The following is a 16,247-nucleotide window of genomic DNA, read 5'->3' on the forward strand; positions in this document are numbered from 1 at the left end:
GAAAGTTATACTCCAAGGCTCTACTATTGCTCCCACCTACAATTGCCTCCTAGGAAAGGTCATGGATGCATCAAGCGTAAGTTGTACCCTCCTTATTCCACCAAAAGTTAAGTTCGTGGTGGATGATAACCGAACAGTGGTTCAAGTTGAAGAGGAACTACTTATCAATAGGCCACTCATCATCTTTAATGTAGATACAGTAGAGGAAACCCTAGGGATTGCTCACATAGGCAAGGTCTCAAGCAATGGAAGCTTAGTATCACAGATGCCCTTTAAAAAAGGGATACCAACCAAAATAAGGGCATGGTAGAAACCTTTAAAGAATGACTAAAGCTAATAGGTTACTCCTTGCATTGATGGGATAAGGAACATCAAGAAGGGGAACCAGACTCCTTAGATCATGAAACTCCAAGGTTTCTAGCCTTGATGATGATGACCGAATGAGTTATGAAGGCTAGGTGTTTGATGAAATGATAGGATGTACTCTATGGTTTTGGCTCACTTCATTGATGGATGAAGGCCACTCCTAAAGGTGAGAACACTCACGGTGAAGATGAGAAAGATAGGTGGCTGAAATAACCAAGGGGACTAAGGAAGATATTAAGGCTCAAAGGCTCTCTCAATATCATAAATTTCAAAGTATTTACAAGATGGATAGCCTATGGTATTTATAGAAGGGACAAAGCATTTAGGGTTGCATTTGAGAGTGCATGGCCGAGTAATGCAAGCCAAATGCACTTCAAATGAAACCTAAATTAACCCTAGATGCTACTTGGTGGCCAAGGATGGAATCTTTGGGTTTGGTTAAGCTACAACTAGGTGAATGATAAGATCATGAACCTAGGTTCCCTCCTCTTGGGCCTAAGCCTTGCCAAGTCCAAAAATAAATCTAATGCTCACTAAAAACACGTCTAGGCCTAGTTTCCAACCCTAATAAAATACCTTAGTTACAAAATAAAATCCTATCTCTAAGGTACTCCAAAATACAAGGGTAAAATAGGAAATACAAGAAAAATAAATCCTATGTCTAAGGTACCCAAAATACAAGGTAAAATAGGAAATTAAAGACAAGGGTAAAATAGGAGTAAAGCTAATCCTACACTACAAGGCTTAGGAGAATTTTTATAAGCATATGGAGCATGTCTCTAAGGGTGTTAGCTCCCTTATCCTCTTCCATTCTCCTAGCAATGAACCTAGTAATGGGTCTCACATGAAGCTCCAAGGGTGGTCCTCCATCAAAAGCTACCAAACTTCTGAGATGACCCAAGATGCTAGGGATTAGGATACGAGCCAGCCATATCTTCAAGGAAGGAAAAGCTGAGACAACTCCCTTTTCATAAGAACTTCCCAAACGTTGGCATCAGAAGAAGGCTCAATTGTATCGAACCTCTATAAGGGACATTCTCCTTTCTTTTCCTTGTGTACGAATCACGAACTCAGGGCATGCCCAAGCCTTCGAGCTACATTAAAAAGGTAGGTGTAAATAAAAATATTATTTTTAATGCCATAATTTTTATCTATCTCATTTATTTTCTCTCTCTTTACTATAAACCCCATTAAATAACCCGTAATAAACAAAGCGTGTTTGGAATAGGGATTCCATTCAAATGATAGCCTTACATAAAATTTGAAAGCATGACTTAAACATGACTCAAGTTAATAAAATTAAATAAAAAGGGAATCCTACATCTCAAACAAACACTACAAAAATATAAGCCTGCCAGGAAACCCACAAAAGGGGGTTGCACAAAAACTAGGGCAAGGTTCGCTAGGAGACCCATAAGTGAAAAGGGTTACTTAGGCAAAAGTAAAGATCAAAAGAAAAATATTCGCTAGGGAACACATCTCAAGTGACCTAGGCAAAAGTTAAGATGCTAAAGCATTAACTTGAGTTGAAAATCAAAAGGCAGCTTAGAGGGGATCATTCAATCAAAGCACAACCCCAAGCCATCACTCAACTTTCAAAAAAAGGGCTAAGCACTAAGACAATAATTTCCCTATAACAAATATGTTTTGTTTAGCAATCCTAAACACTAAGCCTGCCTTATTCAACCATGCTTCTAAAAAATATTTTTGAAAAATCCCTTCTAACAAACCTTTTGCAAAAAATATATATACATCCCCTTTGATGGAAACTTGCTTTGGAACCGGATTGATATTGATTCCTCTTCAAGTTTCTCCTTAGACCTTTGACTCTTTGATTCTTCTTAACTTTTTAAAAGCTTCCAATGGAGGAGAAGCTTCAGATTTCACGAAGTTTTGGTGAAGAACACTCTTCAAGAGGTGCCACTCCTTGGAAGAGAGATAAGTCACTTCAATCCTCACCACACTCTTGCTTGAAGAGGATAAGAGAATTGGATGAATATCAAAGAGGTTGGAGACTTTTAGAAGAGAGAATTTCTGAACAATTTCGGAATTCACTCAATATATCATCAAAAAGTGATTACAAAGGTAAGAAAAAAGGTTTATATAGAGTAGGGAAACTTGTGGTGCAAGCTAGAGAACCATGGTTAGCTTAACTTGACCGGCCTAGTTGGTTTAGGAGGCTTGTGGAGCAAGCTTATAACTTAGAAGCTTGGGAAGCAAGCTAACTTAGAAACTTGTAGCACAAGCTTCCAAAGTGTGCAAAGCAAGCCAAGCAATTCGGTCAAAGGAACTAGGCTAGGTGGCCAAGACTTGAATTTCCATATTTAATCCAATCCAAAAACTTGGAGTTGGTTTAGTTAGGTTCACCAAATGATGGTGAGACCTAGCTAAATCAATTCCTTGAAAAATATGGAACAAAACAAGCCCAATATATAAAATTTAGCATAGGCCTAATTCTAGCCCAATTACTAGTTGCACCTATACACCTTGTTATTTGTCATCGCACTTCTACTACTGAAAATATGAAAATAAATGACCCTTAATAAAAGGTCAAATGGAGCAAAAGTCTCCAAGTAACATACCCTAAAATACTAAAGGATAACCTATAATAAAAGAAAGAAAGTGTCTCACAAATACAAAGGTAGAATATACTTATACAAGCAACTACTATGTACAAGTATCTAACAAGGTATATACAATGGAAACTAAGGGACTAAAAAGAGGAATCATACTTAATGCTCATGAAGAGCATAGGTCTAATAAGAATCTCCTCTATAGAAGCCTACTCTAGCCTCCTACCATGGACCTAGTTAAAGGCCCAATGGTCTTCAAGTGGAAGCCTCCTTGGATCAACCTTCACCCTTCTTGGTCTTATCTCTTCCAAAGGGATCCTTGGGGATTATATTTCCATCTCACCCTTCTTTTCTTTTCTCTTGACCTACATGGCATTAAGATAGTATTGAGAGATACATGAAATATGCATAGTGAACACTCACAGGGAAAAGTTGGAGGTGTTCTAAAATAGAGTCTAGGTACATTTGATCTAAAGGCTAATATATCATATCCTATACAAGCAAGAAGGCCAAACTGCACGAACCTCAAGTTCAAGAAGCAACACTTGAAATGAATTCGACACGACTAAAGGCTTACAATCCATGTTAATAATTAATGTGCATAGTTTAATTTCTTTAAAGTAAAATCTATCTGCCTTTTAAGTATTAACGTAGAAGCATCATTGCATAGCATGCATATGGAACAAGTATGCACAAAAGGGTATATGTTCAAATTTGAAAGAAAAACACAAAAAAATTCCTACTTTGCATTTTCTTTTGCATCCTTACATTTCTTACTTGTGTCTATTTGATACGGATCATGGAGAACTCTTGAGCCAAAGCATCCATAAAATGCCAAAAAGCTCAATAGCCAAGTAGGGCCTCAAGAGCCAAAACCATGTCCAAAGCCTAGCCCAACAAGGGCAAGCCTTACAAGTGGTTCCATATGGTCACCAAGCAAAGGAAGGCATGTTAACAAGATGGGGCATAACTCGCCGAGGAAGAATAAGCGAGCCTACAAGCATGAAGATTCCACCACGCTTTATTTTTTTTTTCTATCGAGATTTACTCTTCAACTAAATCAAGGATGATTTAAGAGAATGTCAAGACCAAAATGGCTTCCTCACCAAAGATAGGAGTGGCTTTCAAAATAATATTTATTAATAAAGATCCAACAAATGCCATGGAGAAAAAGATCTCTCCACCAATAGCGACGACAAAAAATAATACAGAAAAAGGAAAAGCTTCAACACAATAAAAAATCGAAGCTAAGGAAATGTACCAACAAAAACACCCAACCAAGTCATACAAGACTCATTGTCATTCAGGCCACTAGATATCGGAGATCCGAATAAAGAGCAGAGTCATCATACCTCCCTTATTTAAGAAGCCATCATTTACTCCCTAAGAGGAGCTAGTTGAGAGCCAAGCGAGAACCAATAGCCATGTGGGCTACTAGGTGCCTGAGATCCAAATAAGGGGCAAAATCGCTCATATATAAATCCTCAGTCAAGCTAGACTGATCACTGGGTAACCAAGACCCACACAAGTAAATTCGACTAAGAGAGTAGCCTACCCCAACATTATCGACAAGTACAGACCAAGCCTAGAGAGGCTTCAGCCCAAATAATACTCAAACTCTAAATCTTGACAGTAGAGCCCAAGCTTGGAGAAGCTTCAATAAAATAATACTCACATGCCCAACCCCTAATGGATAACTGCCCAAATAGACGCGAAACATCCAAAATTGGGGCATCAATAGTACCCCTTCACTACATCAATAGGCATCATTTGCCTTTTGTTCACTAACACTCCTGCCTAACAACAAACTGACAACAAAGTTTGTTAAGGCATCATCAACATCATCTCCTGATTCCCTAGTAGAAAAATAGAACAACACAACTATGATCAACTTACCAAGAGGATGATTTTTCACCCACCAACACAGGAGCACTACCTACAAATTACCCACATCTTCATTAGACACCCTCGCCTAAGAAAATAGGCAATCAGATCACATAAATCACTAAAGTAGGAAGCCTAGAGAGGCTGGCACAATAATACTCATCATCAAAATAGGCATCCTGGATAGGCTGGCACAACAATACTCACCATCAAAGCAAGCATCCTAGAGAGGCCAACACAACAATACTCACCATCACCAAAGTAGGCGACCTGGAGAGGCCGGCACAACAATACGCACCACCAAAGTAAGTAACCTAGAAAGGTCGACACAACAATACTAAACATCACAGAAAGAAGCCTAGAAAGGTTGGCATAATAATACTCAACATCACAACAGACGCCTAGAGAGGCATCATAATACGCACCTCACAAGAGCAACACTAGAAAACCTGCCAACTAATAACCGGTCAAAAAATCCCCAAAAGACGCCTAGAAAGGCATCATAATACTCATGTGAAGGGAAGAATATAGAATTCTTGCCATACATCCCCAGTATTGATGCTTGGAGAGGCATCACAATACTCACACGATAGGAACAACACCAAAATCCTTGCCACACATTTCCTCACCCAATGGAAATGCTTGAAGAGGCTCATATGGGGGAAACAACACCAAAATCTCTACCATCCATGACGCTTGGAGAGACATCATAATACTCACACAGTAAGAACAACATAAAGTTTCTGCTAACCTTCAAACCCAGTCAGCAAAGACAACCCAAGATAGGGGCATATCAAGCACCTTCTACACGTCATCCCTAAGTTAGCCCACTCTGTAAATCAATCAAACAAATAAAGTCATCACCAGATTCCTCAAACTACATCATCACGATAGACGGCCTAGAGAGCTTGACATAATAATACTCATTTCTCAAACTAGTACACGACAAATCCATAAGGGAAAAGTCTGGAAGATGGTAGTCAAATCACGACTTGGGTCGGTTGAAGCCCTGATATTTGTCTAGCCTAGAGAGGCTAAGCTTAGAGAATACTAATTTCCCTTACTGGTATATGATAAAGCCATAAGAAAAAGTCTGGAGAGACAGTACTCACATCACGACTTGGGTCGGCTGAAGCTCTAATATTAGTCCAACCTAGAGAGGCTGAACTCAAAGAATACTCATCTCCCCCACTAGTATATGACAAAGTCATAAGGGAAAGTTTGGAGAGACGATACTCACATCACGACTTGGGTTAGCTGAAGCTTTAATATCAGTCCAACTGGAGAGGCTGAGCTCAAAGAATACTCATCTCCCTTACTGGTATACGAAAAAGTCATAAGGAGAAGTCTGGAGAGATGGTACTCACATTATGACTTAGGCCGACTAGAAGCCCTAATACTAGTCCAGCCTAGAGAGGTTGAGCTAAGAACATACTCACTTCGCAGAGAACATGAAAAGATCTTCACCTCACCATCACAAGGCAAGAAAAATAGTATTGAACATCCATATGAAGACTAGAGGTTTAGATGGTACATTTTGCCATCCTTGTTCCCCAATGGAGCACACAACCCGACACTCAACTACTCCAAGGAACAAGGATATGGGAAAACCCATCTATTTGGAGGAAGCAAAATGGAAGCACTTATACAAAGGGACAGAGAGAAGACTTGGACGAAATGTCTACGTCTTTACTTGACTTTGGAAAAGTAACACATAACCATCCAAGGTACAAGTAAAGAGGGGTAGTTGTAGACACCCAATTTTGTCCGAGGTATCCAAAAAAAAAGCAAGAAGACTTTGAAGGCCCAACATAACATCAAAATGGACCAAAACAAACATCAAGAGGCCCCAAAGCATAAAGGGTTGAGAAAGAACTCAGAATGGGCTGTTCCAATTCACCAAAAAGGCCTAAAAGCCCTAGGTTAGAATGGGTCATTCCTAAATCCAAAATGGTTTGTTCTAACCTAAGTTGTTACATGAAAAATGTGAATCTGGAATGAGTAATTCCGATTTCAAAATGGGTCGTTCCAAATTCAAATTTTGGCCACAAAAGATTAATCTGGAACACCCCATTTTGATAACTAGAAAGTCCATTCCAGTCAGACCAAACACCTATAAATAGACATCTTGTACACAATGTTAGGGACCAGAAGTGGAAGCGGAAAAAATTGCCTACTAGAGTCCCATATAGCTCAAATTCTTCTCTTTCTCCCCCTTCTTGTAATTTTTGAGATTTATGAGGTAAATTGTAGTGTGTAAGGCAGTCAAAAAGCCTCAAGTCAACCATATTGAAAACATCTTTTATAAAAGTTTGCTTAAGTGGTATTCCCATTAGTTTCCATCAAAAGATTTTTAAAATTACCAAAATGGCCCTCATAGTCAGAATTGGGTTCGGGTTCGTAGGAAAGGTGTTAGGAAACCTATAATGCCCGATATTGGTACTCTATGATGAAATTAGCGAGATAGAGAGTAAAATTTCACATTGGTACCCTTTATTAATGATTATTTACATGCTTAATCTTAAAATTACACGATTGAACCTAAGACATCTACATGGTTGCTTTTATTTACAACAATATTTATGATAGAAATACCTCTAGAGCGAGCTTTTATAAAAGATGTTTTCAATATGGTTGACTTGAAGTGCTTTTTGTCTGCCTTACACACTACAATTCTAGCTCACAAATCTCAAGAAATATAAGGAGGGCGAGAAAGAAAAGAATTCGAGCTATATGGAACTCTAGTAGGCAATTTTTTTCAGTCTTGAGCACTGTACTTGAGTCTCATATTTATAGTCGTTAGACTTGACTAGAATGGGCCATTTTGATCACCGAAGCGGGGCATTCTAGACTAGTTTATTATGAGCAATTTTTGAGTTTGGAACGATCCGTTTCGAAATCTGAATGACCCATTCCAGATTTAAAATTAACTAATAGCAAATTGGATCAAAATGGCCTGTTCTAGATTGGGAACACCTCGTTTTGACCTAGGATTTCTAAGTTATCTTAGAAGTTTGGAACAATCTATTCCAGATTGGGAACAGTTCGTTCTGAGCTCCTAATTCATCCTTTGGTATTTTTGGGCCTTCTGATGTCTTGTTGATCCATTTTGACGTCATATTTGGGTCTTCAAGAATTTCTTTGTCTCCCATTAAAGGCCCATTTCCTTGTTTGCATGTCCCAGATGAAAGTAGGTATCTACAAGAACCAGTAGAATGCATGGAAAACACTACCTCTCGAATATCTTCTAGCAATGGAAGATTCATGAGCATGTTATTTTCCTTACTCGTGACCATAAAAGGAACCACTAGTTACACAATGTCATTTGGAATGCAATGTTATCAAAAGCATACAATGATGAGTAATATTGAATAACATAGTCCTTAATCTCTAAAGATGAGTCTAAGAAGTGATCATTCACATTTAGACATTTCATTTATTTTTTCACTTACTTATAGTTTATCATTCTATGGAGAAGGTTGTATTGCGATCCCCATTAGAAAGTCGTCGAAGCCTAGACTTTTTTCTTCAGTAAGACTCCTAAAAAAAAGGGCCTTTTGAAACTCTATTCAAGCCAAAGCTTCCACTTGAGGGTCAACAACTTCCTGGAGTTGTATGCTTTCTAACTTGGCCCAGGCATAGGACACATTAGCAAGAACATTCCCAAAACTTCATGATTCCAATTTTTTAGGGTAACTTTGAGATTTTTTAAATTTTGCTTCAAAACGAACATAGGGCAACTTATAATAGGAGAACTTCAAACCTCCTCAACTACAAAACGACAACTAGGATGCTCTTTTCATATGTCAAAAAATGTAAAAGATGAATGACTAAGAGCCTTATTAGAATTTACCAAAGAAACCATAATATAATGATGATCTATTTGCAACGAACCAACGTATCGCATGAAATAGAACCCTTGAAAGCTATGCAGAGTTACAAATGGCTTTGTTAAGCCTCGTATTTATATGTTGTGAACCAACCTTACTATTTGACCACATGGACTTTGCACTTCTAGATGGCAAGTGAACTAAATTATTTGACCACATGGACTTTGCACTTCTATTTGGTCGTTGTTGATAATAGTGACTGAAATTGTTTTCGTTGCAAGTTAGCAACCGAATACACTCGTCGCTAGAACTTTAGAAATCATCGCTATAGTATTGGTCGCTTAGCTTCTAGGGATAAATCTTGTGACCGAATTCTTTAGTTGCAATTTCAGTCATGAATTTTTTTATTTATTGAAAAAATATTTAAATTCGCTCTCTAATTCGGTCACAAAATATAGTCAACATCTCCGTCTCTAAATCGTTTGCAAAAAACTTGGAAATATCCACGAATCAATTCAATCGTTATTTCGGTTGCTAAAACAAGAAACAGGGATTGTTAGATCTCGAAGGCGACCTTGTGAGAAAGATCGAATCTCGTGTGCATTATGATTCAATTTCAGGGATTGTGCGGAACAGGGATAATTGATCGTATCTCGCATGCTAACTTAAATGGGCCACTGGATTCACTGAAATGAGTAAAAGTCTTATGGCCTATCAAACATATATTATATTATGAATAATACAAATAGACAAAAACGTAATTATATTAAATTAAATTAAACATAATTGAATTATCAAACAAAAGATGAATAATTGATTTAGTACATATATGCTTAATTTTATTTAAATTATATATTGAATTCAATTTTTACGTATAAATTTTTCATTATTAAAAGAATCAAATTCCTTATTTAAATAGAATTTTATTATAAACAACATAAATATTCTAAAACAAAAAAAAACAATTTTTTAAAATAATGTAAATTACTCAATCCACATACAGAAATCAATACAGAAATCAATAAACGTACAGTAATCACATATATTTAAAAATAGGTCAAACTAAAGTTTTTATTATAATCTATTTAGTTTAAAAGTATAGGCTACAAGCTATTAAAAAAAACTTATATTACACTTAAAAGGTTGATCTATTTGAATAAAAATAAATAATAATAATAATAATTATTATTATTATTATATTAAATTTACTATAATATATTAAAATTATACTTTTATTTATCTTTTTAAATATTAAACTTGTTGATTTATATAATAAAGTGAAATTTATAAATTTGTTGAAAGATAAATTCATATTCTATTTAGATATTTTATTACAAAAATAATTTTTTTAAATAAATTATTATTAATATTAAACTTTAAAATATATTTATACCATATAAATAAGTTAGATTCCATTTTTATAAAACATAGCATATCTATTTTATACTACCAACAATCAATTGTTGGTTTTTATCATTTGGCGTAGTTATCTTTCAAAAAAAAACATAGCATAGGACAACGACACCTTCTAGCACTCTCAAATCGAACCTTCGACAAATGCGTTCCTATAGCCTTCTTGTACCATTGGATTGATTTCGAAGTTGGAGTACACTATTTGGGCCATTTGTGGGACTAGCCCATTGTGAAGGGAAAAGAAACACACTAAAAAATAGTTTGGGCTAACTAGTTTCCTTTTTTAAAATAAAAAAAACTTGTGAGCGAAAAATAAACAAATCCGATCAATTATCTACTTACTCATTTACTTGGTAAATTTGCAATTCTAACACTCACTAAATTATCAAATTTTAACTTTAAATTAATTATTTTCATGCCACATTCGACCCTTAGATTCATAATATTTTTTCCAGACTAATTAATATAACTTTAAACTATTTTATTTTAGTTGAAATATAATTTACAACACAGATAGATAAATAAAAAAAAATTAGCTAAAATTGTAACAAGCAAATTTAAATATTAATTTATTTATTTTCCAAATAAAAAATGAGAAATAAAGAATTTCACGCAAATATTCAACTTTATTGATATTTTTAATCTTAGACAACATTTTCAATTTATTAAAATTTATCAATTATTTAAAATATATTAAAAAAATATTTCATATTTTTATTTCAGTTTACTTTTGATAACCATTACAAACACACAACAACCAAGAAATACTAATAGTTAAGACAATACATTTGTACTCTTCCTATTAAAAAGAGAGATGATGTTATAATTTTTTTTCTCAATTACATCTCTTCTATCAATAAAATTTGAATCTAAAACTTTATTTAAAAATAAAGTTATCATAAGTTAGAAATATATATTATAAATATGGATCAAAATAAATAAGAAATTTTAAAAAAATTCATATACTCTAATTAAAAAAAATGCCTAAAAATCCAATCGTCAAAAAGAAACCTCTGATTTTTTTTCCACTAACTATTGGTATTAATTATGTAGGAGTGTATATAAATTTTTTTATTATAAATTAATGTCTTTTTTCTTACAAAAAAAAATGAAATTGATACTCACCAACAATATTATCATCACTTTTAAGCAATTTATATTGTTTTTTTTAAGTTTTATTTAGCAACCGAATATTATTCAGTTGCTAAGTTTAACTAATATTTTGCGACCAAATACAATAGAGTCACCAAAATGGGCTATGGCCCGTGGGCCAACCTGGCCTACCTTAAAGATGGGCTGGGCTGGGCCAAAATAAATGAAACATTTATAATAAGTGGGTAAATCTAAACCCGACCCACTTGAGCTAAACCTGTGGTGGCACCAGCCCACCTATTTTTTTTTCTTGCAATAGAAAATACAATGAGACACACACACACCAAACGCTAATTCCAAAACAAAACGGTCAGAAGACTGAAAACCCTATTCTGGCAAGGAACAAAATACAAATCGCCCTCCACGGCTCCACCTCCACGCCTCCTGCCCCCCTCTACAGGTTCCACTTGGAGGAAGACCAACAACTTCAACTTCAGGATTATGAACACGTCATCGTCACAAAGAATCAAAGGAAACTCGTTGTGCGCCTCACGAGCCTCACAGAGGATGACTTCTTCGGCTTAAGGTGCTCTCTCCTTTTACGTGACCCATTTTTCTTTTGCTTTGGCCACTTCAACTTTTCTCTCTCTGCCTGCAACAACACGCTTTGGGGATGAGAGATTGAGAGGGTGTGTACTGTGTAAGGTTTTGTTCTTTTAATAATGGATTAGGTTTGGGCTCCAATGGAATTGGCCTTCACCTTGTTACGTAAGCCCAAATAATGAAATCCATATATTTTACCTATGCTTTCAAAACAATAATGGATGATGTATATTAATTTTATCTATGCTGGATGATGTATATTACATTAAAACTAAATTAAAATTATATCAAGTATTATAATGGATGCTTCAACAAAACTAATTAACAACTAAAAAAAAATCAATAATCGTTGATATATTTTATAAAAGAATAAACATTTGGTGTAACTCGTAAGAAAAAATAAATAAAAAATTAATTAATAATTTAGTCGTTACTTATGTTTTTATTAGTTTTTATATTTTAGCCATTATACGAGTTTTTCTTTTTCATTTTAATTCTTATATCTTCACTTTATGATTTTTTTATTAGTCACCATAAAATAAGGACAATTTTTTTAGAAGATTTTGAGATAAGAAGATTGTTAAAATGTGTAGTAAAAATCTATGAGTGGTAGTTTCTATTGATCATTACCAGTGATATATTGGTCTTTGATTGTATGAATAACTTTCTTTTTATTAATGTTTTCAATATACAGAATGGACTCTGAAACTCATAAGCAAATTATTGATGTTGGATTAAATGAACAACTTTCTCTTATTATTGAAGATATTGATGATTCTAGGTCAACTAAGAAGCCTAAGACAACCATGTCTAAAGTTTGGGATATTTTTACTAAACTTGGGTAAAAGATGGTACAGAAAAAGCTAAATGCAACCATTGTGGTAATGAATATGTTTTTGGTGGTGTAAAAATAGGAACTTCTTCCATGTTACGTCATTTGCAAAAGTGTGACATCTTAAAGCAAAAACAAAAATCTGCACAAATTGGAAATATGATAATTGATCAAGCTGGCAAGTTGAGATCTAGAGAAATAGATCAAAAACATTTTGAAGATTTGCTTTCAATGGCTATTATTGAACATGGGGTATCATTTAGTTTTGTTGGGTATAAGTGGATTAGGGTGTTACTTTTGTATTTATGTCCTGGGTTAAGAATTCCTAGTAGGAACACAACTATTTCTAACCTTTGGAGGATTCATGATGAAGAAAAAGTAAAGGTGAAAAATGCAATGCATAAAGCTAATAGTAGGATTTGTTTAACATCTGATTGTTGGACATGCATAACTTAGGAATGATACATTTTGTAACTACTCATTTTGTTGATTTTAATTGGAAACTAAATAGTAAGATTCTTGCCTTCTCTAAGTTAGATCCTCCACATGGTGGTCATGAAATGGAAAAAAAAATATTTGAAATCTTGCTTGATTGGGGGAATAGATAGGAAAGTGTTTTCCATAACTTTGGACAATGCAAGTGCCAATGACATAATGGTAAATTTCGTAAAAGCACAATTTAATTTGCAGAACAGTTTGATTTGTAATGGCTCATATTTTCATGTGAGATGTAGTGCACATATATTGAACCTCATTGTTCAAGAGGGTTTGGGGGTGGCTAGTGGTGCTTTGAAAAAAAATTAGAGAGAGTATAAAATATGTAAGAGGATCGAAAGCTAGAAAGATTGCTTTTAAAGAATGTGTGCTTCAAGTGAGGGGTATTGATACTAAGGTGGGTTTGAGAATGGATGTGCTCACTAGATGGAATTCCACTTATGTTATGCTTGATAGTGCAATTAAATACAAAAGTTTGTTTGGTTGTTTGGCTATTCGAGATAGGAATTATGTTCATTGCCCATTAGATGATGAATGGAATAGGGCTGCAAGAATGTGCGAGTTCGTGAAGCCTTTTTTTGTCATGACAAATTTGATATCAGGCTCCACTTATCCAACATCTAATCGGTACTTTATGCAAGTTTGGAAAATTGAAAAATTGTTGCGTGAATTTATTATGTGTGAAGATCTAGTGATTAAAGAGATGGCTTAAAAAATGATGACTAAGTTTTCAAAGTATTGGCATGATTATTGTGAGATTCTTGCCATTGGTGTTATTCTTGACCCACGAATGAAGTTTGGAGCTATTCAGTTTGCTTATAGAAAAATTGAGCCTTCTACTTCTGAAGAGAAAATTAGTGTTTTAAGAAAGAAAATTTATGAACTTTTTGAAGAGTATGAGAAAGTAAAATCAAATGAGTCAAATGCTTCAACTTCTAATGTGTCTCTTCTTCCACCACAACCAATTTCATATACAAATGATGAGCAAGTAATTGATACCTTTGATATAAGTTAATAATTTTTTAAAGTACTTTATTTAATTTCATTTTTATTTAGTAATTATCATTGAATAATGAATAATGAATTTATTTTTCTTTGTAATGTCTTAGGAATATGTTGACTATTTGAGCCAAAATGTTACTGCTAATGGAAAATCTGAATTGGATCTAGATTTGGAGGAAGGAAATTTTAATCCAAAGTTTCATGAAAAGTTAGATGTGTTAGCTTATCGGAGGGATCGTCATGATCGTTATCCAAACCTCTCTCAGATGGCTTGTGATGTGTTGAGTATTCCAATCACTACAGTTGCTAGTGAATCTATTTTTAGTCTTGGGTCTCAGGTGCTAACTAAGTATCGCTATACCATTCTTCCTAAAAATGTAGAGTTACTCATTCTAACTCAAAATTGGTTACATGGTTTTGAAGAATTAGATAATTTTTATAATGAAAAATTTCTTATTTATTTTTACAATAGCTCATCCTAACACTTTTTTTTCCTATTTGTAGGTAGAGATAAAGTGGATATGCAAAGAGAAGAAATTGTTATTGACATTTCCGTGCAAGACTCTAATTAAGTTTATTTTGTAAGACTTTCGTATGATAAAACAATGAAACTTTTTATTTTGAAGTTTGGAGTTTGATTATGGTTTGTAGTTAATTTTGTATGATGAGGCATTGAACCTTTTTATTTTGGAGTTGGACTTTGATTATGGTTTGTAGTTAATTTTGTATGATGGAACATTGAAACTTTTTATTTTGGACTTTTATCATGGTTTGTATTTAATTTTGTATGATGAGTTATGACTTATGACTATTAATAATGCTAATTTTATGACTATATATTATGTTATTTTAGCTCACCAGGAAGTGGATTACTGTATGAAGTGGATACTTACAAATAAAAGCCAACCCAGATGCAAATTGGGCCGAGAGTACCATTGCTAGGATTTATACTCATTATTGTACTGTTGTTGGACGGAACCTTGTTATAACACAAATCAAATGTATTTGGCAGGTTAAAGACATTAAAATCTAGCTTCAACTTAAAAAGTTTAAAGTTGATTAATTTGTAGACATGATAAATAAGAATGGTTAGACAATTTTCTATCCCTATTTATGATATTAATAATTGCTATAAAACAGATGAGTCATGCGAGTTATAGGAGAAGCCGAAGTAATTCTATCCTCTTATATACTTTTCCAATAAGAATTTATTTTATTGAGAAGTTTATCCAAATAAGACAAATAAAATCTATTAAGCTGTAAGATCCAAATTACATTTGATACAAACAAGTGACTGTTTTTTCACAGAGATTAAGTAAAAGTAATAACCAAACAATTCCTTCAAACTAGAGCAGATAATCCTATTTGTAAATGTTGGATACTACGATCCTCCATATCCAAAAAAGTGCATCTTTTGAATGATATTATAATTGGACGACTAACCTTGCTAACTTAAGAAAATGTAAAACAATGCATAAATCTTATCAATAAAAACATTATAGTAAAGGAAGGAAAAGAAAACTGACCAATGTTTTCCCAGATTTAGATGAAATGATAGAGTTTGAAGATTGATTTAAATAGGCCTATTAGAAAATTCGGAAAACTTTGACTTTCGTGCCTATCGAGAAGAGAAAGAAGATCATTAGTCTGCTAAGAAGCTCAAAAAATCAATGACTTCAAAATCCATTCATGGAAAAGCGAATCAGAGCAAGAGAAAACTAAGTTTCTAACAAAATGCTGGAAAGCGAGAACAGAAGCACCAAAATCTCTGAACCTTAAAATTCCAGCACAAGTTAGAGTTTACTGTAAACAAAACAGTTTCCTAAAAAGATTGTTTCATACTTTTATCAGAAGTTTCAGAACCATAAACATCGTAAAGAACAAATGATTCCTTCACTAAACACTTCAATGCATGGTTAGAAAAAATTTAGAACCAGAGAACATGTTATTCAAGACATTGAACATCGATTGAACCAGCGACGTGATGAAATCAGATTAATTTAAGTCAATTCTTCAAGACAAAGGAAAACGGATCCAGCATTGCGGAATAAAGTGCGAAAGACGTGGAATGAGAGATCCGAAACGAAAACCTAATGGAAAAGAGAAAGAGGAAATGGTACCTGAGGAAGAAGGAAGGGGATTTTGAAGGCGAGAGAG

The 16,247-nt window shown here is 34.2% G+C and overlaps 1 protein-coding gene across 1 annotated transcript; it reads left to right on the forward strand.

Moving 5' to 3' along the window:
* The first annotated feature begins 13,806 nt into the window (after positions 1–13,806).
* LOC145957954 (zinc finger BED domain-containing protein DAYSLEEPER-like) lies at positions 13,807–14,662 on the forward strand. The gene is made up of 3 exons (XM_083074392.1): positions 13,807–14,076; positions 14,198–14,504; positions 14,595–14,662. The coding sequence occupies exons 1-3, from the start codon at positions 13,807–13,809 to the stop codon at positions 14,660–14,662; spliced, it is 645 nt and encodes a 214-aa protein (XP_082930518.1).
* Positions 14,663–16,247: the final 1,585 nt, after the last annotated feature.

Source organism: Cajanus cajan, chromosome 5, assembly GCF_000230855.2.
Source record: "Cajanus cajan strain Asha chromosome 5, NIPB_CcT2T_4, whole genome shotgun sequence".
Lineage (NCBI taxonomy): Eukaryota > Viridiplantae > Streptophyta > Magnoliopsida > Fabales > Fabaceae > Cajanus > Cajanus cajan.